The sequence below is a fragment of the Lissotriton helveticus genome, chromosome 9, assembly GCF_964261635.1.
Source record: "Lissotriton helveticus chromosome 9, aLisHel1.1, whole genome shotgun sequence".
Classification (NCBI taxonomy): domain Eukaryota; kingdom Metazoa; phylum Chordata; class Amphibia; order Caudata; family Salamandridae; genus Lissotriton; species Lissotriton helveticus.
In genome coordinates this window covers 581767906-581781090 of record NC_136070.1, presented here as the reverse complement: position 1 = coordinate 581781090, position 13185 = coordinate 581767906, and the positions used below count along the sequence as shown (strand labels likewise).

The window sequence follows — 13185 nt, the reverse complement described above, 5'->3', positions numbered from 1 at the left end:
ATGCGACACGCATCTGCCCATCCGTGCGCCACGGCGCGCCGCATTGTAAATGTGTGCCATCAGTGGTGGCGCATGGGTGGATTTGCGGGTCGCAAGTTTCCTGGCGCATCCCTACTGATTTGCAGGGATGCGCCAGGAAACGTAAATCTGCCCCTTAGGGCCTTATTATGACTTTGGCAGTCTTGGAACAGGGCCACCACACCGCCGTCCCAAGACGGCCAAAGCCATAAGAAACCACCTGCCAGATGACAACTTTTTTTGTCTCTGTCGGGCGGTTCTTTGGTGGTCCCACTGCAGTTCCTTTGAAAAAGGCACAGCAATGGGAGTGTCAAAGGCAGTTCCTGCAGTGCATGCACTATCAAGCCCATGCCCTGCAGGAACTGAGGGTGCATGCATACAGGGGGCACACCATGTGCCCCACTGCATGCATCCCCTGGCACAGAGGCAACAGGGGGCCCTGTAGGGCTCCCTTTGTTTCCTCGCTGCCACACTTTTCATGGCGGGCTCACCTCCATGAAAACTATAGCGGTGAGGAAACTCCTTATATGCCTGGTGGTGCCAAAGTGGTATAATGTTCAACCCATGGTGGAAAGTGCCAGTGAAGACTGCCATCTTACAATGGTCATGTAAAACAGACAGTAAGTGTTCTTGTGCTTGTCTTATCACTCACAACAAAGCTGCTAACAAGAGGCTGTAGCTGCCAGGCATGATGCCAAGCATGATGCCAGGCATGATGAGGAAGAAGAGGTGGATCCATAGAGGAGCTAGGGCATCTGTGCAATGCCTACCTCTGGGATCACAGTGGTCGCACAGGGAATTACCAAGGTGCCAGCATATTCTCTCATGCATGAATACGGAGAACACATTTTAGACCCTTTTCCTTCATCTCCCCTCTTAGGAAGTGAGTGATATCCTTAGTACTTACTGGTTCTCTTCATTACACAGAGAACTGCTCTCCCTCATTCCAGTCACCTCTTGTTCATGCTTAGCTCTTTGAACTGAATGTCATTGAATTTTGTTTCTTTCTTTTATTTGAAAATGCTATTAACATAAGATGAACAAAACATCTCCATTAATATATATCTACACATGCATTCGATAGATTGTAGACGTTGCCGTTGTTATTTATCACTTAATAATGTTAGTCTTGGGTAAACACTTTATAATATTTTTGAGAGGGTGTGATTGTGCTGGATGCTTCAAACCCAGACTACCTCTGCTTTTTCCTGCCTGAGAGGGTGAACTGGTCACTTGACATTTTCAGGTGTGTATTTTTATAAAGAATGATAAAGCAGGGATCCCATTTGGGGTCAATGTCGCTCCCCTCATGGCTTGTGCTTACGAATTGAACAGATCTTTCAGTTATGTATCTTTTGGTGAAGTGTTCTTAATGATACGTGATTATTCTTACCTAAGCCTCGGTTGTATATGGGCTGGTTGCTTAAGTATGGGCCAGTAAGGTCTGATTCCTTCATAAACCCTGGTTCGCACTGGGAGTGAAATTTTAAGTTATCGACAATCAATCAATCAATCAATCAATCAATCAGGATTTGTGTAGCATGGCTAACACCAGTGAGGGTATCCAAGCACAGAGAACAATGCTAATCACCCGTGAGGGTGTCCAGGCGCTGAGAACAATAGTAATCACCCGTGAGGGTTTCCAGGCACTGAGAACAATGCTAATCACCCGTGAGGGTGTCCAGGCACTGAGAACAATAGTAATCACCCGTGAGGGTGTCCAGGCACTGAGAGCAATGCTAATCACCCGATGCTGAGAGCAATGCTATTACTCGTGAGGGTGTCCAGGCGCTGAGAACAATGCTAATCACCCATGAGGGTGTCCAGGCGGTGAGAGCAATGCTATTACTCGTGAGGGTGTCCAGGCGCTGGGAACAATGCTAAACACCCATGAGGGTGTCCAGGCGGTGAGAGCAATGCTATTACTCGTGAGGGTGTCCAGGCGCTGGGAACAATGCTAAACACCCATGAGGGTGTCCAGGCAGTGAGAGCAATGCTATTACTCGTGAGGGTGTCCAGGCGCTGGGAACAATGCTAATCACCCATGAGGGTGTCCAGGCGGTGAGAGCAATGCTATTACTCGTGAGGGTGTCCAGGCGCTGGGAACAATGCTACTTACCCATGAGGGTGTCCAGGCGGTGAGAGCAATGCTAATCACCCATGAGGGTGTCCAGGCGCTGAGAGCAATGCTATTACCCGTGAGGGTGTCCAGGCGCTGAGAACAATGCTATTACTCGTGAGGGTGTCCAGGCGCTGAGAACAATGCTAATCACCCATGAGGGTGTCCAGGCGGTGAGAGCAATGCTATTACTCGTGAGGGTGTCCAGGCGCTGGGAACAATGCTAAACACCCATGAGGGTGTCCAGGCGCTGAGAACAATGCTAATCACCCGTGAGGGTGTCCAGGCGCTGAGAGCAATGCTATTACCCGTGAGGGTGTCCAGGCGCTGAGAACAATGCTAATCACCCATGAGGGTGTCCAGGCGGTGAGAGCAATGCTATTGCTCGTGAGGTGAGGGTGTCCAGGCGCTGAGAACAATGCTAATCACCCATGAGGGTGTCCAGGCGGTGAGAGCAATGCTATTACTCGTGAGGGTGTCCAGGCGCTGGGAACAATGCTAAACACCCATGAGGGTGTCCAGGCGCTGAGAACAATGCTAATCACCCATGAGGGTGTCCAGGCGCTGAGAGCAATGCTATTACCCGTGAGGGTGTCCAGGCGCTGAGAACAATGCTAATCACCCATGAGGGTGTCCAGGCGGTGAGAGCAATGCTATTACTCGTGAGGGTGTCCAGGCGCTGGGAACAATGCTAATCACCCGTGAGGGTATCCAGGTCAGGTACTGAGAACAATGCTAATCACCCGTGAGGGTGTCCAGGCGCTGAGAACAATGCTAATCACCCGTGAGGGTGTTCAGGCACTGAGAACAGTGCTAATCACCCATGAGGGTTCCAGGCTCTGAGAACAATGCTAATCACCCATGAGGGTGTCCAGACGGTGAGAGCAATGCTATTACTCGTGAGGGTGTCCAGGCGCTGGGAACAATGCTAATCACCCGTGAGGGTATCCAGGCACTAAAAGTAATACTAATCACCCGTGAGGGTATCCAGGCGCTGAGAACAATGCTAATCACCCTGAGGGTATCCAGGTGCTGAGAACAATGCTAATCACCTGTGAGGGTGTCCAGGCGCTGAGAACAATGCTAATCACCCGTGAGGGTGTCCAGACGCTGAGAGCAATGCTAATCAGCCGTGAGGGTTTCCAGGCACTGAGAACAATAGTAATCACCCGTGAGGGTGTCCAGGCGCTGAGAACAATGCTAATCACCCGTGAGGGTGTCCAGGCACTGAGAACAGTGCTAATCACCCATGAGGGGGTCCAGGCGCTGAGAACAATGCTAATCACCCATGAGGGTGTCCAGGCGGTGAGAGCAATGTTAATCACCTGTGAGGGTATCCAGGCACTAAAAGCAATGCTAATCACCCGTGAGGGTATCCAGGCGCTGAGAACAATGCTAATCACCCGTGAGGGTATCCAGGTGCTGTGAACAATGCTAATCACCCGTGAGGGTGTCCAGGCGCTGAGAGCAATGCTAATCACCTGTGAGGGTGTCCAGGCGCTGAGAGCAATGCTAATCACCCGTGAGGGTATCCAGCCGCTGAGAACAATGTGTTGGACCCGGCCTCATGGCGTGGTCCTACCCCTCCCGCATGGCAGGCCCAGGACGATATCCGCCCTCCACCAGACCTCGGGCGGCCCCTTCGGCCCGATCCTGCACGCCCCAACACCACAGGGCCGGCTACCATCCCGGTCCACCAGCGCAGGCCTGACCCCAGCGTAGGCCCATCACGACCTCAGCACGAGGCCGTGCCCGACTCCATCTTGGGCCCGCCACGTCACAACCACGTGGCCTCGGCCCCAGCCCAGGCCCCAGCGAAGCCCCGACATCGAGGCACCAAGATCCACCCAGGTGGTCGAGTGGCCACCCGACAGATCCCGGAGGGAGGGGAGTTTCGATGGGCCTTCAGCCGTCCCCGGACGCCTGGTATCGATCGCCCTCCGGCCTCCCTGGGCGCTGGCTCCACCCCCCTGCTGGGTGTCTGGACACCATCATCCCGGCCCCTCTGACCCCCAGGCGCGAGGGTCCGGACTTCAAAGACCTCCAGACCTATATCTGGGCCAGCCCTGGATTAGGACGGCAGTTGTATCCTGGACTGGAAGCCCTGCTGACGCTGTCACGGCCGACACCAGACGAACTCATTCTCCCCGTAACCCGACGACCTTCCGAGAGCCTGCTGGCGCTGCCGCGGCCTACCTTGCTGAAACATCCGAGAGCCTGCTGGCGCTGCCGCGGCCTACCTTGCTGAACCTTTTGAGAGCCTGCTGGCGCTGCCGCGGCCTACCTTGCTGAACCTTCCGAGAGCCTGCTGGCGCTGCCGCGGCCTATCTTGCTGAACCTTCTGAGAGCCTGCTGGCGCTGCCGCGGCCTACCTTGCTGAATCATCTGAGAGCCTGCTGGCGCTGCCGCGGCCTACCGTGCTGAAACATCTGAGAGCCTGCTGGCGCTGCCACGGCCTACCTCGCTGAAACCATCCTGCAAGCCTGCTGGCGCTGCCGCGGCTCGACCTCTCGGAACCCCCCGGCTCGAGGATTGAGAGCTGTGCGTAGGGTATCCCGTCCTCCGCCAGAGTAAGACTGTCCCGCTACCTTACCCCCCTTTACGAGACTTTACAGATCCCTCGATCTGCTTGTACCTACTACCAAAAACCCGCAACCTTTTACTAGCTATAAAAGCTTAAGAACTTGACCTCTTGTGTGGTGTCCATCTGTAGTGTTGTGATTACTCTGCTGTACGATCCTAGGAGAGGACCCTCATTCAGGAGGCCTCTCAGTAAACGCTCGGCTACTTCTCGACGGAGAGGTGGACCTAGGGGTGGTCAGTCAGACATCTTCTGCCTCCCCCGGGGACGCCTTTCTAACACAATGCTAATCACCCGTGAGGGTGTCCAGGCGCTGAGAGCAATGCTATTACCCGTGAGGGTGTCCAGGCGCTGAGAACAATGCTAATCACCCGTGAGGGTATCCAGGCGCTGAGAACAATGCTAATCACCCATGAGGGTGTCCAGGCGGTGAGAGCAATACTATTACCCGTGAGGATGTCCAGGCGCTGGGAACAATGCTAATCACCCGTGAGGGTATCCAGGCACTAAAAGCAATGCTAATCACCCGTGAGGGTATCCAGGCGCTGAGAACAATGCTAATCACCCGTGAGGGTATCCAGGTGCTGAGAACAATGCTAATCACCCGTGAGGGTGTCCAGGCGCTGAGAGCAATGCTATTACCCGTGAGGGTGTCCAGGCGCTGAGAACAATGCTAATCACCCGTGAGGGTATCCAGGCACTGAAAGCAATGCCAATCACCCGTGAGGGTATCCAGGCGCTGAGAACAATGCTAATCACCCGTGAGGGTATCTTGGCGCTGAGAACAATGCTAACACCCGTGAGGGTATCCAGGCGCTGAGAGCAATGCTGCCGGAGGGGGTGTTTAGTTGAACAGCCAGGTCTTGAGTGCTTTCCTAAATACCAGCAGAGAGGATGAGGTCTGGAGGTGAAGTGGTGGAGGTGTGAGGTAAACATTGCACCCTCTCTTTCTGCAACCTTCCCCCTGATTAATTGTGGAATCTCTAAAATGCCTACATTTACAAGGGAGAAAATGTCTTATTAATTCTGATATACGCAGATTTTGGTGCGGAATTTTCAGTAATAAAGCTTAGAGCTTAAGGTAGGTACTGCACCTGGTAAATTCATGAGTCCTCTGTGTCGGTGGCAAATAGCACATCCACATTCTGAGCGTTTCTTATGCGATTCTTAGAAGATTAATTAAGATCGCTTCAAAATAAATAAGGATTTGTTGTCTAGCCTAAATCTTAGGGAACAGGCAACCCCTTTTTTGGATCTTTGTGTAACTCGTCTGCCTTTTCCAAACACATCTGAAACTCTCAGATCTTGATATCGCTTCGGTCTCATATCATACTCTGGCAAATGATAATATAAATTATCATTATGTCTTACAGACTTCAGGAAATGTATTGCATGTTTTAATGGACTATCAAGCCCATGCCCTGCAGATCTGGAAGCAGCCATATCTGGCATGGGAAACAATATCACCAGCTGCGGCCCATGCAGGTAAGAGCGGTGGAGCGGGGTTGGGGTGGGGGGATTCGACTGAGGACAACGAGGGAAAATTAAATAAATAAATAATGTTCCCTTCTCGTCATCTGTCGAAATCCCCAACCGTCCCACCGTTCTTACCTGCACAGGCTGCAGCTGAATGTCACACATGGATGAGAAGAGATTGCATAGCTAGCTTTCCTTTGGAAGGTGTGTCTGTTGTGCTACTGCAATGTCCTATATCTCAATATGCAGGAACAGCACCTTAATAAGCTCCAGATATACAAAATGCAGCCTCTAGAGCTCTAAGATACATAAATCCGCTGCCCCTGCTAGCAAACAGATTGACTGGCTTCCTGACAGACAAAGGGTTAAATCCAGGGCTCTCTACTTAGGCAACAAAGCCCTTCATGGGACTGGCCCAGAGTTCCTGCAAAAATCCTTTGATTGGTATTCTCCAGGCGGAAACCTTAGGTCCAGCGATCCCTGCCAATTGGTGGTCCAGAGATAAACTTACCAACTGGGGAGGCAGAAGCTTCGCTAATTCCACGGCCAAGGAATGGAATGACCTTCCATTGTATGCCAGATCCATTCACAACTAAAGTTCAGAAAAGCCTTAAAAACCTGGCGTTTCCCAAAGTAGGTATCAGCTGGGCTCTTTCTTTTTTTTTCTTCCACAGTGCCAGCACCTTGACACCTTCTGGTAATTGTTGTGCTTTACAAGTCTATATAACATAACATGACATTGTGCTTTTTTCCCAAGACAGCCCTTTGGAATAATTTAAATAACCAATTCGAGAATCTCCAGTCCATGTGTTAACTCGTTGTTATGATGTTGAGGATTATCCTTTCAATACAAATTTAGCCTTTTGTATTATGTTTCAAGGATCTGTCATTTCCGCTGAGCCTCTAGAGCACGTGGTTCAAATAATTCTCTACTTTGGTCACCCACCCATTGACTGTTGCCAGATAACATTTATTCTTTTTGGTGATAAGTTTCCTTTAGGACTGGACACAATATTCAAGATGCTGCACCCATATCTGAACACATTGCTTTGCTTGGGGCCTCCAGCATTCTCTAGACATGGGTACAGAATTTGATAGCTCTCAGGAAAGGGTGCATAGACCTTGATGCAGACATCCAGATGTAGTCTCCAGAACTCGACATAATATTCGAGTTTTGACCTAAGGAACCGAGCATGATTCCCCGTGTCCCCTAATACTATATGCGATGCTCCAGATAAAAACGCCATGGGAAGATACAAAATCCCTGATGAGGCATTCAGAGCCTAAGCCTGTGCACCAGATGAGGCCAGCGCAGCGGGACGCAATACTGTGCTTGAGGTTCCTGGACTGCCAACCACACTCCAAGTATGACCTCTAGAACTTGATATAGTTAGTGCACACTAGCTGTGTCAAGTTGTGACAAAGTGTCTACCTTTAGTTGGAAATGGTTTGTGGCAACACCGTCACATTGAAACACAGTGCAACATGTAGAGCCTCCCTGTTCATGGGGCTATCTTTTGCCAGCTCTCTGGTGAATGGATCACCGACTATCTTGTTTTTCCTTACAGATGTTATTCATACAGTGGGGCCAGTTGCCCAAGGTGACCCCAGTCCAACCCAGGAGGAAGAGCTGATCAACTGCTACAAGAACAGCCTGAAACTGGTGCTGGAGAACAAGCTACGCACTGTGGTAACTACCGGGACTTTGAGACGGGTGCAGAAGGGAACTATCATGATGCCTTGAGATGTCTTCAGAGTTTGACCTTGTGCTCAGTGAAGTCATCTGCAAGGAGATTGCGTGCTCTGGGATATCATCAGTAGTGACCAGGCTGGTTATGTGGGGAGTTTTAACCTTGGTGGTGGTGGTAATGGTGGTGGTATTGGTGATGGTAGTGGTGGTAGTAATGGTGGAGATGATACTACGATAATGGTGGCATTGGTAGTGGTTATGATGGTGATAGATAAGGCTTTTTAATGGAAGCGCACAATGAGACCGTATTATAGGAGCGGCCTGGTGTGCTGAAAGTGTACGCAGAGGCCTCGCGGCAGATGAACAAGTGGTAAGAAGCAGGATGAGGGGTGTCGGAGCATAGGAACACAATCTGGCAGCGTCATCTGACTTGCTGAGAGCGAGCACCCACCGGCCGCTGTGATTTGTTACAAGAGCCCATAGGTAGCTCAATGGCAGGACACAATGGGAGCTGCTGAGAGTGAATTCAGCAGTACAGCAGCTGAAGAGGTAATGAAACAAAGAGACACGGAGTTGCGCTGCATATGAGATCTTGTAAGATGGTGAGGCCATTTTTGGGTCAAACCATCCCAGACTCTGAAAAATAATTCAGCAACCATCTAATAGCCAGGCTCTAGCTCGAGTCCTGGTAGAGCTTTTTTAAAAATCATACTGCAGGTAAAAAAAATGGCAAAATATTGTTTTCTCCTTACAATATATAAATATGAGGTAAATAAGTGAATGTGTGATTATTGAGTGTATTTGTGGGAAGTCCATAAGGCATTGGAGTGTCAGCAGTCCCTAGAAGGTGAAATGATGGAGTGAGGTAAAAAAAAAAGTAATAGTTTTCTAGCGGATCCAAATATGTACCCTTTGTATGGTAAAAATAATTGTTAACCACATGTCTTGCAGACAGTGACACTGTCAACTCACACTAACAAGCATTTACAATGCAACGGTCTCGCCTTTGCAAAAGTTAGAGCTATTGGCATTGTAAATGACAACATTTTTACTTATGTGTTTGTTTTGAAAATAGATAAATAAATGGCATTGTCATTTACAATGCCAATAGCTTAATCTCTCACAAATGCTACACACAAACACAGATAGCGCCACACACACAGAACCCCACGCCCATCGAGCCCCACACACACACACAGAGCCCCACACACACAGAGCCCCCCACACACACACAGAGCCCCACACACACACACAGAGCCACCTCCACACACACAGTCACACACACACACACACACACAGTCACACACACACACACAGAGCCCCACACACACACAGAGCCACACACGCACAGAGCCCCACACACACACACAGAGCCCCACACACACACACAGAGCCCCACACACACACAGAGCCACCCCCACACACACAGAGCCCCCCCACACACACAGAGCCCCCCCCACACACACAGAGCCCCCCACACACACACAGAGCGCCACACACAGAGCGCCACACACACACATAGCACCACACACACACACACAGAGCGCCACACGCACACAGAGCGCCACACACACACACACAGAGCGCCACACACACACACACAGAGCGCCACACACACACACAGAACGCCACACACAGAACACCACACACACACAGAGCACCACACACACAAACAGAGCGCCACACACACACACAGAGCGCCACACACACACAGAGAGCGCCACACACACAGCGCCACACACACACACACACACAGAGCCACACACACACACACACAGACACACACAGACAGACACACACACACATAGACACACACACATACACACACACACAGAGAGACACACACACAGAGACACACACACAGACACACACACACTTCAGACACACAGAGCCCCCCCACACAGAGCCCCCCACACACACAGAGCACCCCCACACAGACAGAACCCCCCACACACAGCCCCCCACACACACAGAGACCCCCACACACACAGAGCGCCACACACACACACAGAGTGACACACACACACACACACACAGAGCGCCACACACACACACAGCGCCACACACACACAGAGCGCCACACACACACAGAGCGCCACACACACACACACAGAGCCACACACACACAGCGCCACACACACACACACACACAATGCCACAAACACACAGCGCCACACACACACAGTGCCACACACACACACAGCGCCACACACACACACAGAGCGCCACACACAGAACTCCACACACACACACAGAACGCCACACACACACAGCGACACACACAGAATGCCACACACACACACAGAACGCCACAAACACACACAGAACGCCATACACACACACAGAAAGCCACAAAGAAACATACAGAGCTCCACACACACACAGAGAGCCACACACACACAGACACACACACAGAGACACACACACAGAGACACACACACAGACCCACACACAGAGACACACACACAAAGACACACATACAGACACACACACACAGACAAACACACAGACAGACACACAGACAGAGACATAGACAGACACACACACAGACACACACACACACGACAGACACACAGAGACACACACACAGAGACACACACACACACACTTCAGTGATCTGTCAAAAGCGTGGTTTACAGCGCCCACCTCTTCTCTCAAGGGAGCCAAGCCCAGTACCGGCAGTGTGCAGTGACGCTGTCAAAACAGGTCTGTGCTCTCAAAGGGGACAAAGCCACTCCCTTCTAGTAGGTCCCATCAGATGACCATTTTCTAAATTACATATTTACGTGCCTGAGATTTACAGTTAGGCAGCATTATCTCACAATATTCCAGAATTAAACTCTTGGGTGGAAGAGTCAATGCCTATCATAAACTGTGCCGCTGCAATTATATTGGAAGGAAGGGTAAGCCACAAAAGCATAGGATATTTACAAAAGGTGCAGAAAATTTTTTACTAAAATTGTACACCCCGCGACTCACCTTTCCATAGGTTTCTGAAAATGAAAAAGCATTTTTCGACATAAAAATAAAGAAAAGTGAGAAGGTCGAACCAAGACCCTTTATGCAACTATGTAAAAATCCTATGAGCACGAAACGTGAAAACAGCAAGGAAGAGCCGCTAAAAGCCACGTAGAGCGGAGCGGCGCTGCTTACGTTTCACTGTGTACAATCCATGATACACTTATCGTGTGCAGTCCCAAATCGAAGTTTGCAAGGGGTTTCCGGGTTGCAGTGCACACTCCGAGAGTCCCACTCCCCAAAACTTTCAGCAGAGGCAGACGATGCCTGTCACAGCCTGTAAACACCAACCCCACCAGTGACAGGAAAAAAGTAAAGTGCACACTCAGAATCCCCCTCAGAGACTGTCAATCCAAAATTCACACAAAATGCTCCTCGCAGATCACCAATCCAAAATCGTCCTACTGCCAGTCTATTAGCGAATGTAAACCACTTGGTATACAAACAGGCTTCCCCGAGAGTAACTGCTCTACACTAGGGTTAGGGGGCACAAACAAATACACAAGTGCCCAGATCGGCCTGCACTCACCGATTCCTTCTTGGCGCTCCTGCGTCTGGGACAGAGTGGAGATAGAAGTCTGGCCCATCTCCGCAACAAAGTTTCCCGGCGGCTCCAAGGCTCATGGTTTGGTTCTGCCGGACTCCGAGTAGGGCAGCCTTTCCGGCACCACCATTTCCCGAGGGTGGGAGGTGCGGGTCTGGTTCCCCTCGCCTAGCGCAGGGTTTGAAAGTCGGGGGTGGCTGTGGCGGCTCCTCCCCTCTTCCCTCCTGTAGGCACCTAGACCTCTTCAAGGGCAGATAGGGGGAGATATCTGATGAACCAGGCCAGACATTCGATCGCATCCAGGCGCTGTCAGATACTCAGACACAGCTGGAGAGAGGTCTGCCTGCGCCCATATCTGCTTACACCCTCGGCGGGGAGACCTGCGCCTGGAGCTGCCCCCACAGCCCCGGGAGTGATCCGCGGGTACACACCGGCGCCCCCACGCCCCGCAGCAGGTTGAGTGTGAGCGTCTGTGCGCCTTGGACAGGGCTCCCTCCCCCACACAGACCTGGATTTGTACTTTTTGAGCTGAGAAGGTGTGAGCTCTTAGGACCCTCTCTGGAGGCTGCAGGGAGATGGTAAGGGGCCTGGGAAGAGCTGAGAGGGGTGGACGGAGAGGGAGGGAGGTCGGGGGCATTCCTGGGGTTCATTCCGTTTCGGAACTCTCTCAAGACCAATGAATGTATGGGCTCCGAAGGGAAGAGGCGCAGCGCCAGGTTCAGGGCTGAAATGGGAACGGGGGGGAGGGAAAGACGGTCTAGCGATTGAGCTGCGAACTATTGGGCAGAACAAGTCTGGAATGTACCCCTTGGTTTTATTATTTCACCAAACTATTGTACATTTCCGTTTCCCTGTCCTTTAAAGTTGCGAACACGAGCACGCATACCTGGCTCACGGGAACGCTCCTAGAGGCAAAGTTTGCTGCGCCAACAGAAGTCTCATGTGCCCTCCCGACGACAGAGCGATCGTGCCCGTGTATCGGCGCCAGCGTGTGGGCAGTGTGTTCCTCTGCAGGGACAAAGCCTGTGTGTGGGCTGTGCCGCTCTAAGGTAGTTTCTGCGAGGATGGAAGCTGTGCCAGTGTGAGCAGCTTCTGTCAGCGCGAGGCACGCCTGTGTTTAAGCTGTGCCAGCGTGAGGCCAGGGCACGCGTGCTGGCAGTAAGGTCCGATGTGAGGGTAGTACCAAGGTGCTAGACTAGGTAATGTACGGCAAGTGTGAAGCCGTGGCCACTGTGTGGATGGAAATAGCTAGTCTGTCTCGCTGCGCTAAGGCGCCAATCCGGCCGTTTCCGGGTTCATCTCTCCGGTGGGGGCCCACAATATTCGGCAGCGTCCAAACGGAGGGAGGGGGGGGTCCGGCGGGTCGCAAATGGAGCTGGGGAACTCGGGAGACTGGCGATGTCCGTTTCCGCAAATGGGGTCAGAGCGGGCGGAAGGCTAGTGGCAACCAGGCCCCGTCCTCCGATCACGCACCCGCACCCGAGCTCCTTAATGTTCTCCGGATCAAGTCTCTCTCCCCCCCCCGCGGGGCCCAGCCCTTCAGCCCGCACGTTCAGGATGCCTCGGCAAGACCCAGCGGAGTACTGCAACTCCTGCCTCAGGCTCGACCACGTCGCCTCTCCAGTTTCTAGGCCAGCGCAGACTCCACATACGCTGTGGACCACGCCATGAACACCACCATGTCCATGTTTCTCCGAGGTCCAGCAGACATGGCTCGGAGAAACGCCCCATCATTTTCA

General features: G+C 51.9%; 1 protein-coding gene across 1 annotated transcript in view; it reads left to right on the top strand.

Moving 5' to 3' along the window:
* The window catches only part of LOC144783220 (ADP-ribose glycohydrolase MACROD1-like), a 1309783-nt gene that overhangs the window by 1212632 nt on the left and 83966 nt on the right, over nt 1-13185 (top strand). The window contains exon 4 of the mRNA XM_078662310.1: nt 7763-7884. Within this exon, the coding sequence (XP_078518436.1) occupies nt 7763-7884 (122 nt within the window). The remainder of the gene's footprint in view (nt 1-7762; nt 7885-13185) is intronic.